This window comes from Danio rerio, chromosome 7, assembly GCF_049306965.1.
Source record: "Danio rerio strain Tuebingen ecotype United States chromosome 7, GRCz12tu, whole genome shotgun sequence".
NCBI classification, from domain to species: Eukaryota; Metazoa; Chordata; class Actinopteri; order Cypriniformes; family Danionidae; genus Danio; species Danio rerio.
This window is the reverse complement of record NC_133182.1, coordinates 77,125,001-77,147,500: the sequence shown is the minus strand read 5'-3', so window position 1 is coordinate 77,147,500 and position 22,500 is coordinate 77,125,001. Positions and strand designations below refer to the sequence as shown.

Genomic DNA, 22,500 nt, shown 5'->3' with positions numbered 1-22,500 from the left:
ACAGCAGGACTGAACTAACTCTGACCTTTTGCACACATTCACAACACAGCACGCGCAGAAGCGCTGAATCATTACCGTAATACACGGAATAAACATGTCAGTCAATGTCACAAATGAGAACTGAAATGTAAACAAATGTTATGAATAACCATATTATCATTCATTCATTTATTCATCAGGGGTCGCCACAGCAGAATGAACTGCCAACTTATTGAGCATATATTTTACACAGCGGATGCCCTTTTAGCTGCAACCCATCACTAGGAAACTCCATTCACTCTCATTCATACGCATACACTACGGACGATTTAGCTTATCCAATTTACCCATAGCGCATGTGTTTAGATTGTGGGGGAAACTGGAGCACCCGGAGGAAACCCACGCCAACATGTGTAGAACATGCAAACCACAGAAATGCCAACTGACCTAGCCGGGGCTCGAACCACCGACCTTCTTGCTGTGAGGTGATTGTGCTACCCACTGCGCCACCATGCTGCCTGCAGGGATTTATAGTTCGCCTAAAGAATAACAACTTGCGCAAGAAAAATAAGCTTTGTAACTTTTGATTTCACATGGACTTTAGGCACTAAAGTGGGACTCCTTTTCAGCTCTGGAGTTTCAAGCCTCAGACCGGCCCACCTCAGTTCACGACTGACTATATTAAAATAAGTAAATAAATAAATATTTAAAAATCAGTTTCTAATGACACTATCACGTCTTTTTTTTTTTTTTTTTTTTGAGAAAACAGCTGCTTTAGAACTTCAAATGTTCAACAATCCTAACAGTATTATATGTCTTGTCAATAAAAATGAAAACACTAAATTACTCTAACGAGGATCGAACCCGGGTCCGTGGAGTCTCAATCTAACGTGCTGTCCGCTCGACCACAACTGTTCTATGGATGATGACACAACTGAGTTTTATCATCATCAAAATAGATCAAAAGAGAAGAGTTGCGGTATAATAACGAATAAAAAGGCTGTGGTCAAGTAAATAAATAAATTTAAAAAGTGTGATTGCTGAGAGCAACAGATTCTGGAGCTAGGGACACCGGTCAAAAAACGGACCGGCCCACAGGGAATTCTCCCGGTCCTCCCGATTAGCCAATCCGGGCCTGACTTTAGGTTAAAGACTGCATGAACCGGAAGCTGTAGCCATTTTTTTTTCGTATTGTGACGCAGTTCCTAGAGAAACTAAATAATAAATGAGAAAACAGTGGGCGTGGCTTGTTTTTTCTACTGCGAGCTGATTGGATGTAGTAAAGCAGACATTACATTCTGAAACATCGAGAAACATCTGCAATCGCATATTTCCATGCAATATAATACACTGAAAACAGTAAACGAGTCAAGTAGTATGTCCGAATTCATGGTTGTTGCTAGATCGGATATGGTTGCAGACGAAACTTAATGAGAATTATTTATATTGTTTATTAAATTTCCCATTTATTGTATTTTATTAAAGAAGGTCGATGGTTCGAGCCTCAGCTGGGTCAGTTGGCGTTTCTGTGTGGAGTTTGCATGTTCTCCCCTTGTTGGTGTGGGTTTCCTCAGGGTGCTCCCTCACAGTCGTGAATTGGGTAGGCCATTGTCTGTACTGTATGAGTGTGAACAAGTGTGTATGGATGTTTCCTAGAGATGCGGCTGGAAGGATATCCGCTGTGCAAAACATATGCTGGATAAGTTGGCGGTTCATTCCGCTGTGGCGACCCCAGATTAATAAAGGGACTAAACTGAAAAGAAAATGACTGAATGAATGTATTTTATTAACGTCTACCCCCACCTCAACCCTAAACCCAATCGTCACAATAACGTAAAAACAGTAGTTGTATTGAGTATTATTTATGCTATCTATTAAATTACCCAGTGAATTGTATTTTTTAATGCTTACCCCCACCCTAACCCTAAACCCAACCATCACAGTACTGTAAAAATATTAACTCTTGTTATACAGTGTCATAAAAAATGCTGCTATTAATGTGCAAATCACACTTCCGTCCGGCTGCGTATCCGATCTAGACCCCCACAGCAGCCTCGATTTCGCTTTTAAAATGGCGGCCGCCTGAAATCAGTCCTCAACAAACAGGAGGGCATTTTCAGATTTAATTTTTTTTCTTAATAACCTGCACAGATTAATTGTTCACCACAATACTGAATTGTAACCAAAATCCTATGTTTAGTTTTGATTTCATTTATACTTTTATTGTTAAACCATACACGCCGCACACGCGGCTCATTTACGGAAGTTACGGTAATGCAAACATCACTGCCGCTATTAGAGTTAAAGAGGCCGAACATTTGGTGACAGCGGGACTCAAATCTGCTCCCACTACGAGGTAAGCCCATTGAATAATCTCTAATTCAGTCAAATCGTCAACATAACCGCGTGAAGCATCTACATGACGTCCACGCGTGTCCTTTCAGCACTTTGAATTCATAGCTTTTGCTCTGTTGTCTATCTGTCAGGCTAGTTATCATCGTCTCTGATGCTGCTTATTAAAATTATGCTTTGGATATTTAACTTTTTCAAGCTCTCGACAGTTTTAAAATGAATGTGTCAGAAAGATATCAAGAGGAAATGTGTGTAGTTTTGACTTACTTCTGGCATTAGCAAATTAGCTAACTGCTCGGTGACAGAATTAATCTTGCACAATGCTAATAACGACGATTAGTTATGGACGTAAAGTACTATAGCATGCTATACATACTATAGCAAAGTGTGTTGTACTGCACATATTATATTATTTACACAGTTTTGTCAACGAATGAAAAGTTTTTTACTATAGTAAACTGATAACCTGTCATAAATACTGTACTTCAGTTTTTACTGCAGTAAACTGTGGTGTATTATGTGGGTAGTTTGTTTATATTACAGCTTGTAGTTGTGTTACCATGATACTAAGTTAGATTTATTCCTGTATTTACTATAGTATGATTAAAAACACTATTTTAAATGGCATACTATAGTATATATTGATTCCACATGGCTTATTATACATTACTTTGCTTTTCTGTGATGTTTTATTACACTTAAAGAAGGTGAGATCGAGCACAGACTTCAGTAAATCATTATCTACACAAGTTCACAGAGACCTGGGGACAAAAACTGCTTTATTTCATAGTCCAGAGTCTAATGCACACAAAAACACTGCAACAATAATGCTGGGTTGTCATATAACCCAACGCTGCGTCGAATATTGACAAACCTAAAAGATGATATTAAAAATTAGCATTGGGTTATTATTTTTAAAAGAACACTATTTTAATCCAGCTGTTTGGTTTGTTCATATTTGACCCAACATTGGGTTACAACAACTATACATTTTTGATAGTGCGAGCTCTCAGTGTCTCTCTCTCTGTAGAAAATAGCATTTGAGTCACAAGACTGGGTGGAAATGCATCACAGCCGATTATGTTTGTTGTAGTTTGTTATGCAAAAGTCTCACGCTTGGAGATATCCCACACTAGTGATTGATTGTAGTAAAGATCTTTATTTTGCATTAAGATATGTGTTGTTTATAATGAGTTCTCCCTTTTTGCAAAACAAAAACGTCTTGCAGAGAAATACAATTGTTTATTATGTGAACTTGGACTGATCAAACTGGTTAAGGAGATTTTTAAATGGGAACTGTTGGATTTTTTGTGAGAAAAGTAAACTAGTAATTTATAAACAAAAAGGAAAAGTGTGTGTGTGTGTGTGTGTGTGTGTGTGTGTTTATTTTAAATAAAAAATAAATTAATTAGTTTTTATCAACAATTGGATTTAATAAATAAACAAATGCATAATGCACAAGTTAAAAAATTAAGTCTTATAAATAAATTATTAACATTATTTAACTATATTCAAAAATATTTGAATATAAATTTTTTAATGAAAATTTTTATTTTCATTTTTTAATTTATTTTGAACAAAATTACATATAAAACAAAACACTTGAAAATAAATTATTTATAATATAACTTGTTTACTTTATTGGATATTTGTCTGCTTGCTCTCTGTTACTCTGCTAGCTTAGTTATATTAATCAAATTTATTTGTTCATTTATGTAAATAAATGTAAACTAATAAAAAAAAAATTCAATATTTTTGGTTTAATTTTTAATTTATTTGTTTATTCATTGCTCATTCATTTAAGCTTATTTACCTGAATGAAACATTTGCATATTATTTAATTTATTCCAATGTAAAAACAAGAAAAATATTAATAAATAAGTAAATAAAGAAAAACAAATCAGAATAAATATATTAATGTGTAATAAATATGTAATATGATTTATTACATTATTTAATACATATGTAAATATTAAACAAAATTACATAAACAATTTTTTAAAAATAAATCATTAATAATATTTTATTAATAAATTGTATAAACAAATTATTAATAATATTGCTTATTGCTACTTTGCTAGCTTAGTTATATGAATTGAATATATTTATTCATTTAGGCAAATAAATGCATAATGTTTTTTTTCAATATTTTTAGTTTATTTTAATATATTTTTTATTCATTGCTCATTCATTTACCTATTTAGCTGAATAAAACATTTGCATATTATTTAATTTATCCTAAAGTGAAAACAAGAAAATAATTGATTAATTCGTCAATAAAGTGAAGCAAAAAATCTGAATAATATATTAATGTGTAATAATGCACTTATGTAACCATACATTACTATACTGATTAGAAAAGTAATATAATAACATGATTTGCTAAATATTAATAATCTTAATTTGAATACTTATGGACAGGCCTATGAGATTATTGTTCATTTTTGCACCATATTCTTTGTTGTTTTTTATGTGCAGATGCCTTTTAAATGATGCAATTTTGCATAAAAGTGACTGTCTTTAAGCGTCTGTGACATCAGGAATCTTAGATCAGTAGTCAGACCTTTTTAATGAGTATAAAGGATCTGTGTTTGTGCTCAACCTTCGGGTTAGTTGTGCTGGAGGGTTTAGTTGTTCTGCCTGTTTGGTCGGTTGTCTTTTCTAATCTTGTGTTTGAATAGTTGCACAATCCTCAGCCATAAAAGTAAGAAGAAAGCCACGTTTCTGCACAGCATGGCCTCATTGCTTGCTCATTTTTTCCAGAGGACCAGATTTTTAAAAATACCTGCTAGGATGGAGCACGTTGAAGCACTTTCAGCCTCCTTTTTATCATTAGCTGACTTAGCATTGTTTTTGAGACATTCCTGGCAGATCAATATTTGTAGAATGTTTTAAAAATGTTTTGTTTTGCGTTTAATCCTTCAATCAAAATTTTCCTAATGGAAAAAAAATAAACAGGGCACAATATAATGACATTCACCATTGACATGACAATATACATAGACTTTAAATGAGATATTCATTCATTCAGTCATTCATTCATTTTCCTTCAGCTTAATCTCTTTATTCATCAGGTTGTGGAATGAACCACCAACTTATCCAGCATATGTTTTACACAGCAGATGCCGTTCCAGCTGCAACCCATTACTGGGAAACACCCATACACACTTACATTCACACACACTACATGCATGCATATAGCGGATGTGTTTGGACTGTGGGGGAAACCGGAGCACCCAGAGGAAAATCTACGCCAACTTGGGGAGAACATGCAAACTCCACACAGAAATACCAACTGGCTCAGTCGGAACTCGAACCAGCGAACTTCTTGCTGTGCTAACCACTGAGCCACTGTACCACCCCACATCAGGTCATATATTTGAAAAATATCAGTAAAATATTTAGTTTGGATGCAGTTAAATGACCTTTACGCAGACATGACATGACTTGACTTGGTTTAAAATGCATTGAGTGAAACGTTGTTGGCTTGATGTTTGGTTGAAAATCATGGTCTGATCGCTCACCCGATGCATCAGTCCAAAACATTTCCAAATCTCCAGCTTTGCTTGAGAAATCCAGAAAGCAAATAGCGTACAGTTCAGTGTCTGTGACAGTTTCAGAGAGGGCCGGGTTATCTCTGATGGCGCTTATCTCTGCAAGATCCAGCAAATATCAAGGTACTGATGTAAACGGTGGATTTGTCAACATATTCAGTTTCTGTGTAAAATTGTGTGTGTGTGTGAAGCTGTGTGTGTCTGCTTGATCTCAGGCGGTGTTGTCTCGACCGTCACGTACAAGCCTCTTCATTCTTGCAAGATCTCAGAGCTTTGGGGTTAAATAGAGGCAGAAAAAAGATTGATATCCCATTCGCAAAGCTTGAACTGACTATAGTAGGATAAGATATTCTGGGAATTTACTTGTGTTTTGGAGAATTATTTCTATTATTAGTTTGTGGACAGGAACAAAGGTGTTTTTATTTTATTTATTATTTTTTTTATTTCATTTTATTTTCTTATTTTATTTATTTTTTTATTATTTGATTGATTTTATTTATTATTTTATTTTATTATATTATTTTTATTTTATTTATTTATATTTTATTTTGTTTAATTTAATTTATTTTCATTGTTTTATTTATTTTTATTTTATTAATTAATTTTTTATTTAATATTTATTTAGTTTTATTTTTTATTTTATTAATTTGTTTATTTTGTTTTTTTTGTTATTTTTTATTTTATTTTATTTATTTATCATTTTATTTATATATGTATTGTTTTATTTTTACATTATTATAAATTAATTTAAATAATTATTTCTATTATTAGTTTATGGACAGGAACGGGTGTTTTAATTTAAAATTTTATTTTATAGGGAACTGTAAATGCTGGTTGACTTTTATTGTAAACTAGTTTAATTAAATATTTCTGTTATCAGTTTCTGGGCAGGAATGGGTATTTTATTTTAATTTATAGTGAGCTAGTTGACATCATTGTAAATTATTTAAATTAAATTATGTCTATTATTAGTTTCTGGACAGGAACAGGTGTTTTATTTTAATTTATTTTATTTTATGGTGACCTGTATATGCTGGTTGACATTATGAATAAATTAATTATTATAATAATTTAATATAATAATTTCTATTATTAGTTTCTGGACAGTAACAGGTGTTTTAATTTACATTTATATATATTTTATTTTATATTTAAAAGTTTACTTTTTATTATATTATTATTAATATTATAATTTTTTTTTTTACTTTGATATTTTAAGGCAGTACAGTGGAGACAGGAAAGCATGGGGAGCGGATAAAATGTACTTTTTAAAAGTGGTCTCTCTCTAAGTTAATTATAAATAATGATAATAATAATAATAAATAGTAATAATAAATAATAAACTTAACTGTTCTTCTATGCCTTTTAATATATATGTTTACAGTTAGCAATAAAAAAAATGTTGAGTATTTAAATCAGAATATTTGTTAAATTTCTTACCATATTTGTAAACAAAACATGCTGTGGGTGGCAGTATCATAAAACATGTATCATGCACAAAAAAATAAAATAAAATTGTAACGTAAATGTAATGTGCATTTATATAGCGCATTTAGTGTTTCAGCTTATAGTAATGTTTCTCTTTCTCTCCTCCTCAGCTGAAGGTTGAAGCGTGTGCAGTAAGGAAGAGTGTTTTCAGTTATGACGAACCCTTATGCACACACCGTTGAGCCTCTAGACCCCCAGAAGCCGGACCACAAGTTCTTCAACCTCAGAAAGCTTAAAGACCCCAGATATGGTAAGATCATTTTTGATGCGTGTTTCATTGCATTATTTAACCCTTTAAGTATCCCCATCAGCTGTTGTGCTAAAAGGTTTATTGCATTAGAAATAACTTAAAGGGATGGTTCACCCAAAAATGAACATTTACTCATTATTCACTTTCCCTCAAGTGGTTCCAAACCTTTTCTCTTGAACCCAAAAGAAGATATTTAGAAGAAAACTGAAAACCTGTAATTGCTGCCTTTCTTTGTAGAAAAAGCAAACACTAATGGAAGTCAGCAGTTACATGTTTCCATCATTCCTCAAAATATCTTCTTTTGCGTTTAACATAATAAAGTGGCTCGTAAAGGTTTGGAACCCCTTGTGGTTGAGTAATTTTTTACATTTTTGTGTGAACTACCCCTTGAAGTCCTCATAGATAAAAAGGTTAAAGTTGTGTTGATGTGTGTGTTTGTAGAGCAGCTGCCCTTCTCCATCCGTGTGCTGCTGGAGTCTGCTGTCAGGAACTGCGATCAGTTTCTGGTGAAGCAGGACGATGTGGAGAAGATCCTCAACTGGAAGGTGACGCAGAGTCAAACGGTGGAGGTGCCGTTCAGACCGGCCCGCGTCATCCTGCAGGACTTCACGTATGTTTCTAATTCTGTCCAGATCATCTATCTATCTATCTATCTATCTATCTATCTATCTATCTATCTATCTATCTATCTATCTATCTATCTATCTATCTATCTATCTATCTATCTATCTATCTATCTATCTATCTATCTATCTATCTATCTATCTCTATCTATCTATCTATCTATCTATCTATCTATCTATCTATCTATCTATCTATCTGGATGGATGGATGGATGGATGGATGGATGGATGGATGGATGGATGGATGGATGGGTTACAGATTGCAATACATTTGCAAAATTTTCCCATGGAATCTAAAATTGAATATGGATATCAATATTTTTCAAGGAATCATTCTGAAGCTGATAATACCAGTATCATGAAAACACTGAACTGAGTCTCCACAGCTCTCGTCTGTTCATCAGTGTGTTTTATATATATATATATATGTGTGTCTGATTGTTTGGCAGGGGTGTACCTGCAGTGGTGGACTTCGCAGCCATGCGGGATGCGGTGAAAAAACTGCAGGGCGACCCGGAGAAGATCAATCCAGTGTGTCCCGCAGACCTCGTCATCGATCACTCCATTCAGGTCGACTTCAACAGGAAGTAGGTCTATTGGTCATGTATATGATACATGATAGATATATATATATATATATATATATATATATATATATATATATATATATATATATATATATATATATATATGTAAAGTTCAGATGCAAAAACCTCTAAGTGCCATCTGAAATTTTCATTAATATTAGCATTTTTCTCAGGCTCCTGTGCGTAGGTTTGGCAATTTTCATACACTTATATGGCAAAGAATAGGATCTATTCATTTAATTAAAAGTGAAATAAATGATTATAAACCTAAAAGGCTAAGAAAAATGTTAATTTTAGATATTTATTTTTATATATATTTAAGATTGTGGATTTCTTTTTCATTTCTTACAAACCCAACAAAATCCTAATGTGACCGTAAGTTGATGTCACTCAGTGCATTATAAAAAAGGTAACAGTATAACTGTAAAATTAAAAAACTGTGCATTTAGAGTCACACTTATAATAAAGCACCTCCAAGAATGCAACGAATACATTAATAATGTTTTAATCATTTGCGTATTTTGTATGTGTATAATATGTATATCTGAAATATATTCAAATATTTAAACTAAAACTTTAGATGTGCAGTGCCTAAAACCCTGCAGAAGAGTAATCTGATAAAGCTTGACTGCATTTCAGTATATTTAGTTTATTTATTTTCTTTTTTTTCTTCTCTATTTTCTTTTTAAGTCTAAAATGTTTCTGTCAACTTCAAATAAAAGGTGAAACAAAAATCACACTTGGAGTATTATAATTTTAGTGCTTTTTCTGTTCTTTAAGGTCTGACAGCCTTCAGAAAAACCAAGATCTTGAATTTGAAAGGAACAGGGAACGCTTTGAGTTCTTAAAGGTGATTTTGGTTCTTTCTTCACGTCGCATTTAGTAATAATGTTTGCATCTTAAAGAAATGCTGATTTTTGTCATCTGTTATGGTTCTCAGTGGGGCTCTAAAGCATTCAGGAACATGCGGATCATTCCTCCGGGATCAGGAATCGTCCATCAGGTCAACCTGGAGTATTTGGCCCGGGTGGTGTTTGACCAGGACGGGTTTTATTATCCGGACAGTCTGGTGGGAACAGACTCTCACACCACCATGATTGATGGGCTAGGAGTGCTGGGCTGGGGTGAGTGAAAGACCATCCACATCCACAGCAGTAACATTATTTAAAATTGTATTTGGTCTTTACATTTATCAAAAATAAATAAATAAATCAAAATGGCAATATTGCAACAGAAACCAAACTTTTAAACATATACTTGTGAATGCCCTATTTTGACTGTTATCAGACAACGATTTTTATCTGGAGAAACTTTAAATGAAATAATTATAAATGTGAATCCTTCCAAAATGTTACTTTTTAAAATCAAAAGTAAGCCTTAAAAAACTGTTTTTCAATTTTAATACATTATATATTTTATATTGTATTATATTTAGGTCCATCATTGAGTCTATTTATTTACTTGTGCAAATGTGTGTAAATTTATATTTATTCAGTTTGAAAATTAAATTCAGTAATATTATTTACTTATGAAAATGTTCATTTGATTTATTTACAAAAAAAAAAATTGTCATATTTTCTGTCTTTTAGTAGATCTATTATTTGAGAGACTTGCTTTGTTTACCAAATGAGTGGATCTAATTGGTGAAAATAAGAAAGGGAAAAAAGTTAACTTAAAGGGAAAAGGGAACTAGAGTGGCACCAAAAGCAAAGAAATTGTTTAGTTGCACGTGTTCCATGCACTTGCCATTGTATTATTACAATAAATTGATTTAATTGATTTGATTTAATCAACCCTAAACTTAAAACACATTCTAACCTCAACCATATAGTATGTACTGTACATGTAATAAATTAATATTACGCCGTAGTTAAATGAATAGTTACACTATATGTGTCACCTTAAAATAAAGCATTACCAATGCTATTTCTCGGGTGGGAATTTTGTGTTCATTACTGACTTAATTATACTTAAAAAGAAAACTGGTAATTTTATTATTTTTTTTAAATGATTAAGCATCAAAACGGACAGTTGAAGTTGAATTATTAGCCCTTCTGTTAGTTTAATAACTCATTGCTAATAACAGATTTATTTTATCTTTGCCATGATGACAGTAAATAATATTTGACTAGATATTTTTCAAGACACTTCTATACAGCTTAACGTGACATTTAACTAGGGTAAGTAGGCAAGTCATTGTATAATAGTGGTTTGTTCTGTAGACAATCGGAAAAATATTGCTTAAGTGGGCTAATAAAATATATATATATATATATATATATATATATATATATATATATATATATATATTGCATAGGAGGGCTAAACTGTATATGTTACGTTATAATTAGTTGATCCTTTTAAAATGAAAATAAATGCTGTTTTGGTTCAGGTGTTGGAGGTATTGAGGCAGAAGCGGTCATGTTGGGTCAGCCCATCAGTATGGTCCTGCCGGAGGTCATCGGCTACAGACTGCTGGGGACGCCTGACAAATACATCACCTCCACTGACATCGTGCTCACCGTCACCAAGGTGGAGAAGTGTGGACTTTTATGGGGATTAACAAAATATTCTAATACTCTGAACGTTTCATGTGAAACAAGAGCCTAGATTTGCTAGATTTGGCCCACAAATCACTTAGTGCTGCATCTGTTTATCTACCTATAAATCTAAGTTTATCTATATATTATATAGCCATTCATGCATGCATCTTAAGCTAAAAGATGACTTTACATGTGCTGAGCCTGCTGCTCCTAGGGCTCTATTTTGACAATCCATGCGCAAAGTCCAAAGCGCAGGGCACTAACACATTCTGGGCGTGTCAGTATCCACTTTTGCTAATATAAGGACGGAAAAATCCACTTTGAGCCGTGACGTATGGTCTAACAGGGTTGAGCTTATTCTCTTAATGAGTTATAGGTGTGATTTGAGAATAAACCAATCAGAGTCTCATCTCCCATTCCCTTTAAGAGCCAGCTGCGTCGCGCCATAAGCGCATTTGCTATTGACATGACGTAAAGTAAGTGGAAAAACTGAACGCTTCACTTGAGAGAAAACAATTAAACAGAGCATCTACAGCATGAGAATGAGAGATGAGCCTCCTCATTATCTACTTTCACTTTCACTCTCATGGATAGGGAAACATGTTGTACACAGACATCAATTAGCCTATAAATAATTAATTTAGTTTGTTAACTAAAAACGTACTATTTTAGTTTGTTAGCGCATAGATTTGTTTCAAAACTATTTCTAAATTCAGTTCTGATTTCCAGCAAACGAATAAAAGAACAATAATAACCAAGTGTGCTCCAAAAACTGAGTTATTTCCAAACACGCATGCTGTGCCCCGTATGGTCTAAAACCTGACAGGTGGACAAATCTAAGCTTATTTTTAATAAAACAAATATAAATATGCATATAATAAATAATACTGCTAATAATAATAACAATATACAAAAGCAAAATGTCATGAATGAACTGAAAAAGCCTCCCAAGAGGAAGATGGCATGAAGGTATGGTTTTTATATTTATGTAGGCTAGAAAATAATATGTTTTGTAATGTTTTAATCCTTTAATTCTTTTTCATATGTAAAGATTGTAAAGAAAGAAAAGAAATGTAAAGATATTTGTGTATTGCTGTACATCCTGTGTGTATTAAGCAATGTGTAAGCGAGATGCACAACTAATGCGCTCTGTGCTGGACTGTAGACCTGCTTTGATCTGGTCTATAGAACAGTGTATTTAAGTTCCTCAAAATAGCAACGTAACAGGAATATGCCTCAAAAGGCCTCCTTTTTTAGACCAGAACGCCTATGGGCGCACATATGAGTGCAAATAGATCTGCTATTCAAACAGCGTGGTGCAAAACGTCAAAACGAGTCTTGCGCTGAGCTGAAACTAGCAAACAATTATTGCATTGCTCCTTGCGCCAGGTGTATGATAGGGCCTCTAGCATGTAAACAGAACAGCACACATTCAATTTCATGCTTTTAAATCATTAATAAATAAATAAATAAGGTAACACTTTACAATAAAGTTGTATTCGTTAATTTTGGTTAATACATTTACTAACATGAAAAAACAATGAACAATACATTTACTATATTATTTCTTCATGTTTGTTAACGTAGTTTGTAGCGAACTTTTTGTTTCACTTTTTATTACTTAGTATTTCTCATGCACAACAGAATGCTGATGTTTAATTGTTAGCCCGATTGGCAGTAGACATGATTATATTAAGCACTTTGCCCCCTTGATATTAGGTGGCCTTAACTAATATCTACTTGCACTTATTGTGTAAAGAAATGTTTTTAGAGTTTCTATTGTTTTATTAGTGGAAGATATGCTCTTATTGACCTCAAAGCAGATCAGAGTGTGGGAACCACTGAACTCAGTTTCTCTGTTCTTCTGTATGTTTTCTCTGGACAGCATTTGCGGCAAGTTGGTGTGGTTGGGAAATTTGTTGAGTTTTTCGGGCCTGGTGTTGCACAGTTGTCCATCGCTGACCGCGCCACCATCGCCAACATGTGCCCGGAGTATGGAGCCACCGCTGCCTTCTTCCCTGTAGACCAGATCAGCATCCAGTACCTGAAGCAGACCGGTGGGTTAAACATTTAGAAAATAAGCACCCTTCAGAATAGTTTTGAAAAAAGTACATGATATAAATAATACACTTTAAAAGAAATTACATTACAGTATATTATAAAGTGTGTGTACTTAAAGGGATAGTTCACCCAAAAATGTAAATTCTGTTTTAATTTACTCATTCTTAAGTCGTTTTTAAACCTTTATGAGTTTCTTTCTTCTATTGAACACAAAAGAAGATATTTTGAAGAATGTTGGAAACTGGTAATCATTGACTTCCATAGTAGGAAAAACAAATACTGTATTGTGTTCAGCAGAAGAAAGAAACTCAAACAGGTTTGTGAAAAGTGAATGTGTGATTAAATGATGACAATTTTCATTTTGTGTGATTTATCCCTTTAAGTTAACGAATGTAGTTTTTTTTTTTATTAATTCGATGTTTGTAGCAATTTAATGAACATTTTTATTATTATTATTCATTATTTTTATTACTATTAATTATAATTTTTCCCCTTATTGTTACTATTTATTATTATTATTATTATTATTATTATTATTATTATTATTCATTATTTTTATTACTATTAATTATAATTTTCCCCCTTATTATTACTATTTATTATTATTATTATTATTATTATTATTCATTATTTTTATTACTATTAATTATTATTATTTTTCCTTATTACAATTAATTATTATTACTATTATTAATTATTATTACTATTATAATTAATAATAATCATTAATAATAATAACAATGAAAATTATTATTATTATTATTATTATTATTATTATTATTATTGTTGTTTCTGTTGTTGTTGTTGTTGTTAATATTATTATTATTATTATAATTAATTATTATTATCATAATTATTATAAATTAAAATTATTATTGTTGTTGTTATTATTATTATTACTATTAATTATAATTTTTTTCCTTATTACTATTAATTCTTATTACTATTATTAATTATTATTATTATCATTAATAATAATCATTAATAATAATAATTATTATTATTGTTGTTGTTGTTGTTGTTTCTGTTGTTGTTGTTGTTGTTATTATTATTATTATTAATATTATAATTAATTATTATTATTATCATAATTATTATTATAAATTAAAATTATTATTGTTGTTGTTGTTGTTGTTGTTGTTGTTGTTGTTGTTGTTGTTGTTGTTGTTGTTGTTGTTGTTGTTGTTGTTGTTGTTGTTATTATTATTATTATTATTATTATTATTATTATTATTATTATTATTTAATGAATTAACCAAACCTAAAGTTGCTTTTTCGAATCACTTAGGTGTCATTATTTTAACTTTTTACATATTATGATTATATTATTGAAATATAGTCTTATAGAAATATAAGTATTGAAATTGGGAGACACAGTTGATGTTTAGTCAGAAGTGTTCATGGTATAATTGTAATAATTTTTATTTCATTGTTACCTAGTGTCTCTTAAGTTTAGTCATTTATAAATGTCAGAGTTCAATGCATTTCATTAATACAAGGTAATACAAGAAAAGTGTGCTTAACTTAAAAAATATTCCAAAATAAATATATAAAACAGACATTATTATTACAAAGTACACTTTCATAAACTTTTCACACTTTTGTTTCTTAACATATTTAGGATCACGAGTGGCCTTTATTTCAGTTTTAATGATATTTAAACGTTATTTTTATTACCTCAAGTGTTTCCAAATGTTTATGAGTTTCTTTATTTTGTCGTCACAAAAGATATTATTTTAAAATAGCGTTGAAATACGGCAACCAGTTAATGATTCACTGAATAAGTGAATAATAATTGTTATTTTTGGAAGAACTGTGCCTTTAAGACTTTTTTTTTGTTTCATATGTGTGTGTTTTTAGGGAGGGACATGGAGAAGCTGAGTTACATAGAGAAGTATCTGAAAGCGGTGGGCATGTTCAGAGATTACAGCAACACTGCTCAAGATCCACAGTTTACTCAGGTACCATAAATAAATAAAACACCCTCCTGTTTGCTGATATATTTGCACAAATGAATGGAGAAATTAAGCTTTCATAGCTTTGAAACGTGAACAAGTTGCAAAATGATTGACTGTGTTCAAAACTGATCAAAACGATGTAAATGCAACAATAACCAAGGCAAAACATTGATTTAAAATTAGATTTTTCTAACACATTGCAAATGCTAAACTGATTGATAAGTTGAAGCTTTGAGCCACTATTTTGAAACAAAAGATCTGTCAATTTTTTAAAGCTTCTATACCAGCCATCAATCATTTATTTGCTCTAATCTCTGCTATTTACGTTTTCTCCCTCAGGTTGTTGAGTTGGACCTCACTACAGTCGAGCCGTGCTGCAGCGGCCCTAAACGACCACATGACAGAGTGTCTGTAGCAGAGATGAAAAAGGACTTTGAAACCTGTTTGGTGGCCAAGGTGCGTCACATTCACAGCTGGAAAATCACACAGGACCCTTCAGTTTACAGATTATGAAGTTTATTGTTCCTCATGAATTATCCTGACAGTATTAATGTTGAACTCTTTGTAGTTTTGTGTATTAAAGGGCACCTATTATGCACGTTTTTTACAAGATGTAATATACATCTCTGATAGAGTGTGTGTGTGAAGTTTCAGCTCAAAATATCACACAAATAATGTTTTATAACTCTCTGAAACTGAAGCCATCTTTCCACTGCACATGACAAACGACAAGCGACAGACCGGTAGTCATTCATTTCCAATGGAGAGTGGTCCGGGAGCTGCGGATCTGTTGAAATATTTGAGTTTATTTGGTTATTTTTTTAATCAGAAAAAGGTTATATGTATATAAAAAAATCTGTTTATAAATGTAAGTAATAAATATAATTTTTTAAAGTTGTTTCCACATTCCCTCCAACATTTTTAGCGGTCTATGAGTTTCAAGTATTCATTCATTCATTCATTCAACGCACAGAAAATAAAGGCTCTTACCTTTGCACTCCTTTATTTTGTACACTGCAAGAACAGCTTCTCTCCCATGGTGCACGTCAGAACTGAAAATTCTGTGCAACTGCCACAAGGGGGTGTATTCCGACAGCCATGTCCAAATGTCGTGTGCAGTGGAAAGGCGGCTTGACCCTTTTGATTCTAATTGTGGCGTTTTGGTGACTGTCGCTTTAAATGCAAATGAGATTGTGCTCTTTTCAAAAGAGGGCGGAGCTACAAATGCCTGTGTGTCAGCATAGTGGCAGATTCAAAAACAAGACTGACGTCCTCTGCTAATGAGGGAGAGATGGTCACCAGTGGGCGGGGCTTTCCCCCTCTGATGACACGTACAAAGAAAAAGTGTCAATCGAAGTGTTTCTGCAGAGGCTGGTTATATTCACAGACTGTTGCCACACAACTGTGTTTAAACCCCTTTTAAACGTGATTTTTGTGTAATAGGCCCTCTTTAAAAGGCTTTAGGATGTCGAGCTGAATGATTAAATCAATTAAAAGCTGTTTACAACACAACTGATATCAATGACAATGAGTACTGTGTTAAAATATATGCAGAAATTCTGTTAAAATCTAGTCTATGTTGATATCTGCAGTTAAAAACTAGCCTAGAGCGCCGTCTACTGTTAAACACTTGCCTCTGTTGTTTGTATCTGTGTGTGTGTTTTTTACAGCAAGGGTTTAAGGGTTTCCAGGTTTCTCCTGACCGATGTGATGTCCAAGTGCCGTTCCAGTTTAACGGAGCCGAATACTCGCTCGCTCATGGATCTGTGGTGATCGCAGCCATCACCAGCTGCACCAACACCAGCAACCCGTCCGTCATGCTGGGAGCAGGTACACAACTCTTCAAACATCAAGTTCTGGAAATAAAATCTCCACTTATTTTCTTCATAGGGAAATGATAACTAGTTTTTGACAATAGCTGTATTATATTCAACTATAAACATTTAAAGACACAGCTGATATGATCTTTTCAGAGATTGTTAGTCGATTATACAGTTTAAGGCAAAATTATTCTGTTAATTGCATAACCATGTAATACAAAATGCTGTAAACACTTTAAAAACCATAAACCCTGATGTTTGCCACGTGATGTTTTTGCATGCTTTTTGTTTTTAAAGAAAGTTACTTTATAGTTACAGTCAGTCATAAAGAAAAAATAGGAAAACTAAATAAATATAAACCTAAAAACTGATAAAAGCACTACATAAAAACAACCAACACCCAAGGAAAATAAAATAAAAATGACAAACATATTAATCAAACAATAAATTTACTATAAGTACAACAAAATCACTAAATTATTATTAAACCTAAAGAATTAATAAAGCTTTTTATTTATTTAAACAGAAATTTAAACTATTAAAAACACTAAAACTAAAGTAAAAATAAATGTAGACTAAATATAAATAATAGTAACACTTTATAAACATAATGACAAGCTCCAAATGCATTTGTGAGGTTATAGTTCTTATATGTGCTGTTTGTGTGGTAATGTGCTGTTTTTCCGTCAGGTCTCCTGGCCCAGAAGGCAGTTCAGGCTGGTTTGACTGTGAAGCCGTATATAAAGACCAGTTTGTCCCCAGGAAGTGGCGTCGTCACCTACTATCTGAAGGAGAGTGGAGTCATGGACTTCCTGTCACAGCTGGGGTGAGACTCTCAATCCTCTTTTTACATCACAAATAAAATATACCAGCAGTACTTTTTGTGGATTTGTGTGATGTGTATTATATATGTGTATTATATATATATATATATATATATATATATATATATATATATATATATATATATATATATATATATATATATATATATATATATATATATATATGTATATATATATATATATATATATATATATATATATATATATATATATATATATATATATATATGTGTGTGTGTGTTTGTATCATTATTATTCAAAAATATATGTATTATATATATTGATACAGAATTAATGTTTTTATTTAGTTTTTTAGTTTAGTTTAAATTGATTTAGTCAATACATTTTATTTATTATTATTTTAATATTTTAATTTTATATTGTTAGCTGGTTTATCACTAATTATTTATTATTATTATTGTGGTTGTTATTATTATTATTGTTTGTGTATTTTGTTATTGATCCAATATTTCTATTTAGCTTCAATTTATTTTGAAAAAATACAAATCGGCTTTATTAATAATTTGCTTTGTAACTTTTTTTTGCTTTGTAATATTTCTGTTAATTATTTTTTTTTTTCTTCTTCTGTTAAGCTTAACTTTATTTTACTGTGATTTTATTTTTTATAATGAATTTGTTTTGTTTTTATATTTGATCCATACCCATATATTTTATTCATTCATGTATTCATTTATTTGTTGATTAATTGATTCATTCATTTATTAATAACTTTGAAATCACTCAAAATAATTTAAGAGAACTGTAAATTTTACTTAGCGTGAAACCTTTTTCTGTTAAACTTCAAGCAAGATAATGTTTCTATTTCATTCAATATAATTTTAATATCTTTCCCAGAGATGGGTTGTGGCTGAAAGGGCATCCGCTGCATAAAAACTTGCTGGATAAGTTGGCGGTTCATTCCGCTGTGGCGACCCCGGATTAATAAAGGGACTAAGCCGACAAGAAAATGAATGAATAGATTTTAATATCATTTAGAGTACAAAACAATTATAATACATTTTGAACAGTTATATTTAAAGTCATCAATAACAGCATGTATTTATATTGATATTATTCATGCGTCTTCAGTTTTGAGGTTGTAGGTTACGGCTGCATGACCTGCATTGGGAACAGTGGACCTCTGCCCGAGCCGGTTGTAGAGGCCATCACTCAAGTAAACAAGCTTTTACTCTTCATTTTCAGAAACGCTTTATCTGGAGCATATTTTCAAGTATGATTTTGTGTTCTCAGGGTGATTTGGTAGCTGCTGGAGTCCTGTCTGGAAATAGAAACTTCGAGGGTCGCGTTCATCCAAACACTCGGGCCAATTATCTGGCTTCTCCTCCGCTGGTCATTGCGTACGCCATCGCCGGCACAGTGAGGATAGACTTCGAGAAACAGCCTTTAGGTTAGTAATAATAGTCCGCATTCAACCATCATGACTCCACAACTTTTGGGAAGTCATTGGACATAAGTGGTTTGTTCTGAAGCCAATTGAATAAAATAATTTCTTAACAGTATTAAGGGGCTCTTCATTAATGTGTGCAGGACCATTTTCTTTTTTTTTTTTGTGCAGTTTTTTACTTTTATTTTCTTTCCCTACATGTGCTACTTTATCTTTGTTCAAAAACTTTTATATATATATATATTTTTTTTTTCCATGTATTTATTTATTTATAATTTAATTTAATTTCAATTAATTAGAATTTTTTCATTCATTCATTTTCTTTTCGGCTTATTCCCTTTATTAATCGGGGGTCATCACAGCGGAATGAACCGCCAACTTATCAATCATGTTTTACACAGCAGATGCCCTTCCAGCTGCAACCCACTCACTGGGAAACATTCATACACACTCATTCACACACACACACACACACACACACACACACACTACGGACAATTTAGCTCACCCAATTTACCTATACCACATGTTTTTTGACTTGTGGGGGAAACTGGAGCAGGCATCACGCAAACATGGAGAGAACATGCAAACTACACACAGAAATGCCAACTGACCCAGTCCGGACTCGAACCAGCGACCTTCTTCCTGTGAGGCGATTGTGCTACCCATTGCGCCACCGTGTTGCCTTTCATTTTTTCATAAAATTTAAATTTAATTTAAATTTTGAATGTTTTATTTAAATAAATACAAATATTTTTTAAAAATTATAAAAATTTTCCTTAAATTTTTAATTTAATTTAATTTTTAACTTAATTTATTTATTCAATTTATTTATTCATTCATTCATTCATTTTCTTGTCGGCTTAGTCCTTTTATTAATCCGGGGTCGCCACAGCGGAATGAACCTACAACTTATCCAGCAAGTTTTTGGACTGTGGGGGAAACCGGAGCACCCGGAGGAAACCCACGCGAAGGCAGGGAGAACATGCAAACTCCACACAGAAACGCCAACTGAGCCGAGGTTCGAACCAGCGACCTTCTTGCTGTGAGGCGACAGCACTACCTACTGCGCCACTGCCTCGCCCTAATTTATTTTTTTCATTTATAAAATAAAAAAATAATTTCAGCAAAAAAAAAAAAAAAAAGAGATTTTCTAGAGTTTCATCGGTATGGCATTGTTGACAACTGATACGATAACCTATATCTATTTAGAGTTGTATAGCTGTAATATTGGCCAATAAATATGAATTTTTCAACATTTTCTGCATGATTGCAAATACCAAAGAGGAACACATACAGTGAACAGTGCTTTATTTTGTCATCCTAACTTCAGAAAAGCTTGAACTGACCTCTGAACTTTATTAAACCACTATTCTTTTCTGTGACCAACTTTATTTTATATAAAAAATCTATTGTGAAGTGGTTCAACCAGTGGAAATAATAAAATTATAATTTATTGGCTTAAAGTCATCGGCCTATTTTATCAGACCAATAATGCTAACATTAAAAATACCGTTTATCGGCCGATATCGATACAGCTGTTGATATATTACAGGGGTGGCCAACCCTGTTCCTGGAGAGCCACCTTCCTGCAGATTTCAGTTGCAACCCATATCAAACACACCTGCCTGTAATTATCACGTGGTGTTCAGGTCCTAATTAATTGGTTCAGGTGTGTTTGATATGGGTAGCAACTGAAATCTGCAGGAAGGTGGCTCTCCAGGAACAGGGTTGGCCACCCCTTATATATCAAAGGAAACGTATAAAAGGAAATACTGTTAAACAGCATTTAGGCAAAGTTTGTGACTTATAAAGTGCAACTTTATATATTTGTTGTTCTGTCTTGATCCAGCTGTGAACTCGGAGGGAAAAGAGGTTTACCTGCGGGATATCTGGCCGACGCGGGAGGAGATCCAGGCCGTGGAGAGACAGTTCGTCATTCCTACCATGTTTAAGGAGGTCTATGAGAAAGTCGAGGTAAAGTTGCTGGAAATCCTTGCAAATGCAAAGTTATTACATGGCAGCTCCAGAGTACTTGACTCTGATTGGTCAATCACAACATTTCAAGGTTATTCTCTGATAATAAAGGATTAATCTAATAAAATATATAGAGTTAAGGGGAAAATTATTAGCCCTCCTGTCAAATAATATCTATTCTTTTTCAAATAAGTGATGCTTAATAGAGCGAGGACATTTTTCATAATATTTCAGTGTTTTTATTTACTAATAATTCTGATTTCATCTGTTCACATGCCCCTCACAGATCTCTTTTAAATGAATATTTTTCTACAGGATGCTTTACAATGATATCTTATTGCATATACATTAGATTAGTCCATACTAAAGCCAGAATTAGAGCTAATCTAACAAATACGATCACAGTCCAAAAATGAGTACAGCCAAATGTATATATTGGGGAAAAATAATAAATCATATTTTAATAAACAGGAAAAAATCAAGAAAGACTTAATTTTTTTTTATAAAATTTAGTGGCAATCTTTTGATGTACTGCATTATCTTAATATTCCTAAAGATGTTCGGTGACCAAACTCTTATTTTAATAGATGAAATGGATTTATACAACTGTTTTGTTTAAATGCACCTAAATATATTGTGGCGAGGGGGCGTGGCCGAGAGCCGTGGGAACGGAGTGAGGCCGCCGCGTAAGTGGATACACCTGCGGTGCGCACCTGCCTCAAATCCCATGGAAGAAGGAGCGGAGAACCTACGCAGTTTTAACTATTTATTAATAACAGTGACGGCAGCTCCTCACGGAGACTGCCGTCTAAACCAAAACAAACGGACGGCAGCTCCTTATGGAGACTGCCGTCAAACTGAAAGCAAAAGTAAAACATGTCCGGGCCCGGTCCTCTCTCGGCTTCCTCTGCCATCGTTCATCCTTTTATTGTCCAGAGCTCCTTCCGTGGGATTCGAGGCAGGTGCGCACCGCAGGTGTATCCACTTACGCGGCGGCCTCACTCCGTTCCCACGGCTCTCGGCCACGCCCCCTCGCCACATATATTGATTATATTTAC

General features: G+C 32.8%; 1 protein-coding gene across 3 annotated transcripts in view; it reads left to right on the top strand.

The window, feature by feature from the left end:
• The first annotated feature begins 2,261 nt into the window (after positions 1-2,261).
• Positions 2,262-22,500, top strand: part of aco1 (aconitase 1, soluble) — a 27,267-nt gene continuing 7,028 nt past the window's right edge. For 2 of the 3 annotated variants that reach the window (XR_012382484.1, XM_005172373.6), the window contains exons 1-15: positions 2,262-2,335; positions 7,484-7,623; positions 8,065-8,233; positions 8,696-8,833; positions 9,614-9,683; positions 9,774-9,957; positions 11,226-11,365; positions 13,262-13,433; positions 15,298-15,398; positions 15,735-15,851; positions 17,066-17,225; positions 17,906-18,041; positions 19,150-19,234; positions 19,312-19,468; positions 21,318-21,442. Coding sequence is in view for 2 of the 3 variants with exons in the window: in XM_005172373.6 (XP_005172430.1) it covers positions 7,527-7,623; positions 8,065-8,233; positions 8,696-8,833; positions 9,614-9,683; positions 9,774-9,957; positions 11,226-11,365; positions 13,262-13,433; positions 15,298-15,398; positions 15,735-15,851; positions 17,066-17,225; positions 17,906-18,041; positions 19,150-19,234; positions 19,312-19,468; positions 21,318-21,442 (1,851 nt within the window). In the remaining variant the exon portion in view is untranslated. 3 annotated transcript variants of the gene reach the window in all.